The following is an 8,676-nucleotide window of genomic DNA, read 5'->3' as shown; positions in this document are numbered from 1 at the left end:
ACCTGCTGTCGTACTGAAGGGAAGGTGTTCCTCAGTGTCATAGCACCATGCAGAACCTCACCAGAGCACCATTCCCATCGGCTCCCCATTCGACCACTGCAGAGCATCACATACACAGTTTTTTGTTTGGGTTTTTAAGTGTCAGGGAACAAGCCAGCAAACACTGCTTGTCACTGGCCAGCTAGAAAGGACAGCAAAAAAAATTTTAAAAAGTCACTCTGTGGTGCCGCTGGAGCTCAGCACCTTCTCCTCAGCTCTAAAATGAATCCATGCTAACAAACTGTGTCTCACACGGTAGTGAAAGCTCAGTGTCAGGTAAGATGTGTACCCAGAACAAAGGCTGACATAGCAGGTGGTAGAAAGCCTCAGCTGCTGGCCCAGAAGTGCATGAAGGGGTGCTGGGGGAAGGAAATGTGCTGCACTGAAAAAAAACATTAAAATTTCTCCCCTGGCTTTTACTGCTTCCCTGCCCAGTGCTGAGACCCCCAGCTGCCAGGCCTGCCCCCCCCCCCCCCCCCCCCCCCCCCCGGTAACCCTCTGCTTGTTGCTGGTGTGAGATCTATCCAGCCACGTTATGATGAGCACAAAAAGCAGGTGCCAAAGCCGAGGAAAGCAGAGTGCTGACCATTTCACCAAGAGAAAAGAACCCAGCATCAAAGTGATTTAGTTTACAAGATTTTTAATTTACAAATAAAAAAACTACGCATTTTACTTTTTCTCTTTTTTCTCCTCTTTCTTGATGTCACTCTTCTCCTTGTCTTTCTCTTTCTCATCTTTTCTCTCCTTTTTACTTTCTTCTTTTTCCTGTCCTTCTTTCTTCTCTGCATCCCTGTTGGCAATCTTGTTGTTAATGAGGTTGTGCAGGGCAACCACGGAACGGATAAGAGAAGCCAGATATACTACTACCATCTGGTCATTGGTCTTCAGGTAAAAGGCCTTGACAAATTCTTGCAGGTTAACATCTGGTAGCAGGTTGAAGACATCCTGAAGATGGTAGATGATCTGGTGATTGATGGGGAGTTTGCCCATGGCTACTTTCTCTAGGTAGCTCCTGATGTCCAGAAGCTTGGAGTTCAGTCCCTTCAAACCATGGACCTGATTTGTGATCCGCTGGGACAAAGTGCCCACTGTCGTATCCTTGATATCTCTGAAACACCCACAACAGAAAGAATCAGCATTAGACCGCTCCTTTGCATTCTCATTAAGAGGTGGGCACATTCACTCTTAAGTGAAGATCTGTTAAGGTATTTCCAGCTTAAAAAGAAAAGCAGTTTGAAGTGCAGCTGAAGTATAATCGACATGAATGCTGCAAGTCAGAGAGTGAGAACACACTGGTGTACGTTACAAAGTACACCTAAAAGAGATCACCGTTGTATCCTGTGGTGAGTGTATGTTCTCTTTGGAATAATACTTGTAACACCAGTTAGAGGGGTAGACAGAAAAAAGGAACAGGATTTCCAGCTGGTGAAAAGGCGACGTAGTTTGTGTAGTGACTGCTCTCTTGCGCTCTCTTTTTTGACTGGAGAGCTACAGACCCATCTGCAACGCTCCTGGTCAGTCCTGCTTGGTGAGGTACACAGCAGCCGGACACAGTTCCAAACGATGCAATATTCTGCAGCTTTGCTAGAATCAGTATGTAGTTTACATCATCTCATCAGTGGGCAGTCACACTTACCGCTAGCAGTAAGTGAATATGCCAAGTGAGACTGCTAAATGAATATGCTCTTAGAATTTAAGTAGTATGTTTAACAAGATCACGTTTCCTCCAGGAAGCTGGCACCGGGAGATGCCAGATGGATCGCATTCACTGCTACGAAAGCCTTGTAAGAATGCTTTCATGCTAAAGATGCTTACCGTAGCAAGTGTTCAACACCAACTTCCTCTGCCTCCTCTGCTCCGATCTCGCTAGTCACGTGCTCAAACGTCTTGGAGGTGGGAGTGCCATCCTTGGAAGCGCAGGGATACAGGAGACAGGGTCAGACTGGGCACAGAGCTGACTGCAGGTACAAAGGCGTGCGCCATCTCACCAGTGGAGGTGTCTCACATGCCAGCAGCGGGGCAACTCAACGCTGCGGCGTGAGACTAACTGATGCAGTGCAAGACTAACTGACACTCGTTTATAGGATCAGGAAGAGGCAATGGGGCAAATTATGGAAAAACGGTGTATCAGGGGACTGAAGTACATTATTGCTTTTTTTTTCTTGATTTAAGTAGTGTTACCAACTGTCACAAGCCCAGAGTCGCTAGAAATTTCTTCTTTCCTGTGCTCTGTGTAATTTTCAATTAATGTATTTTGCTGGTCTGTGTACTGGTGGGTACAACGGAAAGTCTCACTAAATACCAGCATTATTTCTTTCTTTCCTGATACAACCTTGTTGCCTTTTGGGATACCTTTCGTCATCCTGGTACTTGCTCTCAGCCAGTATGCTGAGAAGCATGTAGTGATTCCAGAAAAGAAAAAAACTAATAAGGAGCAATCTCATTAAAATTATAACTCATACACTGGATATTAAGGACGATGTTCAAAAGATTCACATGCTGAATTTCTAAGAATGAGATTCACCCTTCTGTTTTCAAAGCCATTACCTGCACCAGTATACAGCTATAAACAGAAAGCACTACCCAGATTATTGTGAATTCACAAAACTAAGAACAAATTCTGCAAACCTAACATCTGCAATACTGGGAGCAGCTTTATCTCCATAGTGAGGGCCTCAGAAAGGCGAAAGGATCAAACTTTTTTATATACATCCAGAATGTAATTTAAATCAAACAACTGCAAATGAAAAGCTGAAGCTGACTTACTACTGTGTGGTGTTTGTCTGCATGGTACTGCAAGTGATTAGTAAGTGTTGCCTCATGCCTGACCTACCTACTCAGCACTGGCAGGTGCACAAATGAGTAAGCGCGCAATTAAGCGGAACACCTCTGCCAACAGGCTGACATTAAAAAGTGCTCCAATCTGACTTTCTTCATGGCCACAGACATGACACAAGCAGGTAAGGAGCATCTACATCATACCGACAGCTGAAGCTGAGGAATTCCTTATGTCAACCAGTAACACACAGCTTTTCTTCCAAGAGCACTGGTGGATGAAAGCTTTAGTTACAAATGCTTATATTACAACCGGGATTTAACCTCTGGTTTCAGCAGATTTTGGCTGCAAGTCACAGGCCCTTGCTAGTAAGTGCAACATCCTGTATGTAAAAGACAACTGTGTGCCAAGGGATATGCATCTTTCAGAAAACAAGACAATCCTAACAGCCATCTTTTAAGGGAAACTCTTTTCCTAGGAAAAGGCAGAGACGTGTTAAATACTCACATCATGAACTTCTTCAACTGAAATATAAGCTTCTGTGGGCAGCCCCAGGTCCTTTGGCTTCACATCAATAATCACCAGCACCTTACAGAAAAAGCACACATTTCAGAAAACCAGGCTTTGATTCAAAGACTAGAAAAAAACCACCTAGGTCAGCTCTGCACTCCACAGCAATGGTACAGGGGCTGCTCCAAGGCGTTAACTTCAGGCACTGAGAAAAGACATCTGTAGCTGTTTCAACAGATTCCGACCCGAGTTCCTCAATTACTTTATAGCTACCAGGTCTTCAACATGCTGTATCAGTACGTTAAATGTAACAAAGGTGGGAGCCAAAGTTCCTAGATCCCTCATTTAGGAAGAGAGAGGGGAAAAACCCACAACCCTCAAAAAAGTGCTGCACTTACAGAGTTAGGACAGTATCTTTTCATCAGTTCATTGATGGCGATGTCATTCTTGTGCAGTTTAGGGCCTGTGTGGTACCAGCCAACAATTCTTTCTCTAGCTGAGCAAAACCAGAAAGGATTCTAAATCAGAATCGCATGGTAAGACAACAGCAGAAAGATTCAGGCAGAGACTGAATTAGCAAATCAAGGGTGAACATCTGATGCGTGTAGATGACGAATGTAAAGCACGGGGAAATGAATTACAGCAGGGAAGACAATCACATGGCTACTGACAAAGACAGTTTACTAGTCGTACTTACTTATCATAGCTTACTAATCACATATATAACTTTGCCCCTAGATTCTTAGCTAAACCTATTTGATACCATTTATTAATTTTGCAGATAACAGGATCTGACAGCTTAAAACGGTGACATGTAGAGATGCATATACTCTAGAAAGTAAACTGTATCATGAGAATGACAGTTGGTCCCAGGGCTAAGAACAGGAACTGAAGTTATGACTAAACACTCAGCTTTAAAATCTCAAACTGAGCAGTAAAGACACTTTTTAAAAAGCGGTGAAGAGCAATTAGAACTATTACTTACAAAATGTGAGTTTGTAATGTTTACATTCATAAAAAACTGATTTCAGGGCACATCTGTATATGATGGGCTACAGAGGAGAAAATTTTTTAATTCTTCAGAAATAACGGCATTTTTGAAATCTGAATTATTCTGAAGATATAAAGCTGTCAGTAGACTTGAAAAAACTAGAAAGGTATAAAGTAATGTGTTAAGAACACAAACTGCTTGCACAAACTAACCCATGGAAAACCATCAGCGAAGTGAAAGTGAAGCCATGCAAGGAATGAGCACAGAGTGACTCCTTACGTGAGCAATTAACTCTCTACCTTACCATGAATTCACTTCCTCAAACAGAGTCTTGAAGGTTTCTAGGAGCGTACCCCTGACTGCAAGAAGACCTCAACTTACCGTTGACCTTCTTAAACATTCCATACATGTTCTCCAGATAGTCATGGTCTAGAAACCACACAGTATCATCCTTGTCATCCTCATCAAAAGGGACTGGGAATGAAACAAAACATCAATATTTAAGAATCCAGCTTCCAGAATGAAAATGTTTATAGAAACACTGAGTTTTAGGGTATCTGGCTGCTAAAGGAGAGTGGATTTTCATCCGTTTCAACTGTTCTGCAACACCATGCTGCGCAAACTAACCTGCAGCGCTGGTCAGTTCTCTCAGGTATCGGCTGCCTCATAATTACAACAGTTTAGAACTGAGGAATGAAATGCAAAGCATTCTGAGGGTTATCCTCAGTGGACACCATCAAGCATCACAGAGCAATCCTCCCACATACAAAAGTGACTCAACAGCGTGCACAGACATTTGATATGATAAACTGAGCATCCCAGCAGACTTTATAACTTGTGATCAACCACAGTCTACCTAAAAGAAAAATTATTTTTCAGTGTAGAACACATGTCATCAGCACTTTTATAGACTTCTAGAACACCACGAGGCATTTTAAGTAAGGACTATTTACCCTCAAGTAAATAACTAGTTATTTTATCAGTTAGCATGTACACAGGCACTCAAGGCTCAGTTCTGAGAACAAAGACTGGTCTCAGTCTTTCAATTTACAGGTATAGTAAAAGCTTCACAGTTTAAAGGCTGTCAAAAAGACATTAAAACCTCTTTTCAACCCAGATGGAAAAAAGTTCTTCCAAAAACTGGAAAAAAAATAGTCCACTTGAGAGAAGAGCTCCATATAAATTGCAAAACTCCATATATAAACTGAGATAATTTTGCTTTGTCACAGAGTAGCCCCAACTGGGAAGGAAATGATCTAACTAACACAAATGGGTCAGCAAAAGCTGTGCATTCAAGAAGTAGTTTACTATCGCATGTAAGTATTTAAGAGGAAACTATTTCAACACTACTAACAGCATATTTAAGGAAAGAACTAGTATTTAACTGGACACAATTTGCAGAAAAAAAGTAAAGCTAAAATATACATTAAATCTTTACACAAGCAGGTAACTGCTACATCAGCACCAAGCACTGATGATTTCTGTATGAGCTGTTGAGACACTGATCACTCAGCAGAGGTCAGCGAGTCCAATGCAGCATTTTAAGAGAGGTTTACACCTTCTCCCAAAACATTCCACATTGCACAACACTACAGGGAAGATGCAGCACAAGACTGGCTGGAATAGGTGTGTTTTTGTCAGCACTTAGCATTTCTTGTTAGATGTAGGCTGATTTGTACACGGAGGGAACAATCTGTGCTCTGGCAGGACGGCTTAAAAAAAACCCAAACCCAAATGCCATTCATCTATTAAATAATTCAGGAGGTTTGAACAAGGGTAGGTCACCCAAACTCACCTGCAAAACTGTTGGACACATCTAGTATTTTTTTCTGCCATGAGCCCAGCAGCACACCAACAACTCGCTTCTGATTTCCAACTTTTCCTATTCTAAATGGAAAAAACTGTCAGTTCCTACAACAAAAAGCCTGATTCAAGAAAGAGGGTAACAGTGGATCGCTTGCTTCGCCTAATTTCTGTAAGTTAAACAGGACGTGTGCTGGAACAGAAGACGATGCGTTATGATTGTTTTACTACTGATTGTTAATTTACATCCAGAAATAGGCGTTTCAGTGGCCTCAGAATGAAACCTTGTAACCCAGCGATGCAGAGTGAGGACTACGTGGTCTGATGCAGCTAACGAGGGGGAACGTGACCCAAAATAAGCACCACTGCAGCCTCTCCGCAGGACAATGGGCTATAAACCAGTGAGTAAGCTCTTAAAACTGCTCGGTGTCATCCACAGCTTGCTTTCACAGCAGCGGGCTTGCTTGCCTTCTGAGGCTTTGGATAATGACATTAGAACTGCCTGTCAGTCGGCGCAGTTCAGCTGAGGCAGGCCGATCTCCCTGGGCGCGGGGAGCGGTACGCTTTACCCCCCCTCAGCCCGCGGCGGCTCCAGGAACGAAGCCCACTCCTCCCCTGCCGGTGTTGTACCGAGCCGAGCGCGGCCGGCGGGCCCGGGCAGAGCGCTGACAGCCCCCGCCGGCCCCACGGCTCCCGCCCGCCGGCCTCCTCCTCCCGAGCGACCGCCGGCGGCACGGCGGACCGGGGGCTCCCGCAGGCCGCGCTCCCGCCGCCCGGGGATCGCGGCCCTGGGCACCGAGCGGCCGGCCCGGGCCCGGCCGCGCCGCTCCCCTCAGGAGCGGGGTCCCCCCCACCCCGATCCGCCCGCCCCGCCGCTCCCCTCGCGGCCCGGCCCGGCCCATGACCGTGACTCAGCGCCGCGGCTCCGCGCCCGGCCGACCCCACCTGTTGAAGTGATCGACGACGCTGAGCAGCACCAGCGGGTGCACCACCACCCGGTCCACCGCCAGCTCCGGCATGGCGCCCGCCTGGCCCCGCTCCGCCGCCAGCCCAGCCCGCCCGCCCGCCAGCACCAGGCCCGCTCCCCGCCGCGCGGCCCCGCTCCCAGCCTGCCCCGCTTCGGGGCGGGGCCGCCGCCGCCATCTTAGAGAGGGCGGTGGCGGCGGGACACCATCTTGGAGAGGTCGCGGGAGACGGACGCGCCGCCGCCATCTTGGGAAGGTGCGTCTCCGCTGTCGGTGGTGCGGCACCATCTTGGGGAAGTCGGGTCGCTCCGCCCGGAGGTGAGGGGCGGGCCGGCGGAGCAGGGAGGCGGGCAGCCGGCGAGCGGCCTTCGCCTGGGGGTCTCCGGGGGTGCTGGTCTCCCTCGCCCGCCGTTGCGCCTCGGCGCGCCCCGAGGCGGGCAGCCTCGCCGAGCCGCGTCCGGCCCCAGCCAGCGGGTCCCTCGCCCGCCTGCTGACTAAATGGCGCGCAAGAGCGTTTGCCCTGTCGTCTTTCCAGAAACGGTGGTTTCAGGGGCTGGCCGGCCCTTTCCCGGCTTCTTGTGCTGCTCTTGCGGAAGATGAGTGTGGCGTTTGCCTTTTTCCAGTTGTCAGGAACATCTCCTAATCACCGTGACCTTTCAAAAAATGAGAGAGCAGCTTCAGAACGATGTCGTAATCTTAATCGTTGCCACTAGACTGCAGGTTTAAAATGCAGGGGTGCTGCGCTCTCAACTCGATAGAGAGTGGAAGTGCTAATAGCACTGGCAGGGCGGTATCCTGACCTTCCTAGCTGTGCGCTCTGCCCTAACTTCTGTGTCTGCCTCTGCAACTTCAGGAGGTGTTGCAGCCTGGGCTGGAAAACCTCCATCACCTCTTCCAGAGCTTCAGGTAACTTCAGGGTTTCCAGTACTGCAGTGATAAAAATCTACATAAATAGGCAGAAATCTTTATTGCCGTTAGTGTTTGCTTTCTTCTGAGGGGACCGCGTTAGGCTGATTTGTTTGGTAGGCATCCTTCAGCCTCTCTTGTAAATGTTTTTCCTCTCCAAAGTACAGCTTTCTTCGATGTAAAGGAGAAAGAGATTTTGAACTAAGCTGAGTCTTTGTAGAAGGGTTTTGTACCTCAAGAGTAGGAACTGGTAGATACGGAGCTTGTCTTTTATACTTACAGCAAGAAAACAGCACCTGAGGCTTATTTCTGAATCTGCTATGTAGGAATTACTAACATGGAAAAGTATTGGCAGATTTGTTGAGGACAGCCTCGCTGTTGTTAAAGCATTATGATCCCCCTTATTTTCTACACTTTTCCCACATGTTACGTGTTCTTTGTGTATTTCTCAGGTCTGACCAAATGGTGGTATTGTGGGTGAAATCTGAAGTTTAGTGTTGCTGTTCAGGTCTTTTGACACTTGGTGGGTTTCAGCAAAAGCAGCATTCAGCTACAGACTCTGACAACTGAAGACCTCTCGTGGAGTTTTTTAGACTTACATCCTGGTAGTACTGCTTTTTTTTTTTTTTTTTTTTTTTTAAAAAAAAATCTGCTCAAGTTTTTAGAGGTTTTGTTTCCCAGCAGAG

General features: G+C 46.7%; 1 protein-coding gene across 1 annotated transcript; it reads right to left on the bottom strand.

The window, feature by feature from the left end:
* Positions 1-662: 662 nt before the first annotated feature.
* PSMD7 (proteasome 26S subunit, non-ATPase 7) lies at positions 663-7,220 on the bottom strand. Its single transcript, XM_056360540.1, has 7 exons — positions 7,065-7,220; positions 6,112-6,203; positions 4,698-4,790; positions 3,724-3,821; positions 3,323-3,403; positions 1,855-1,946; positions 663-1,147 (listed from the first exon to the last, which is right to left on the bottom strand). The coding sequence occupies exons 1-7, from the start codon at positions 7,136-7,138 to the stop codon at positions 709-711; spliced, it is 969 nt and encodes a 322-aa protein (XP_056216515.1). The 5' UTR covers positions 7,139-7,220; the 3' UTR covers positions 663-708.
* Between the last annotated feature and the right edge of the window lie 1,456 nt (positions 7,221-8,676).

This window comes from Falco biarmicus, chromosome 15 (genome assembly GCF_023638135.1).
Source record: "Falco biarmicus isolate bFalBia1 chromosome 15, bFalBia1.pri, whole genome shotgun sequence".
Taxonomy (NCBI): domain Eukaryota; kingdom Metazoa; phylum Chordata; class Aves; order Falconiformes; family Falconidae; genus Falco; species Falco biarmicus.
This window is presented reverse-complemented; position numbering and strand designations above follow the sequence as displayed.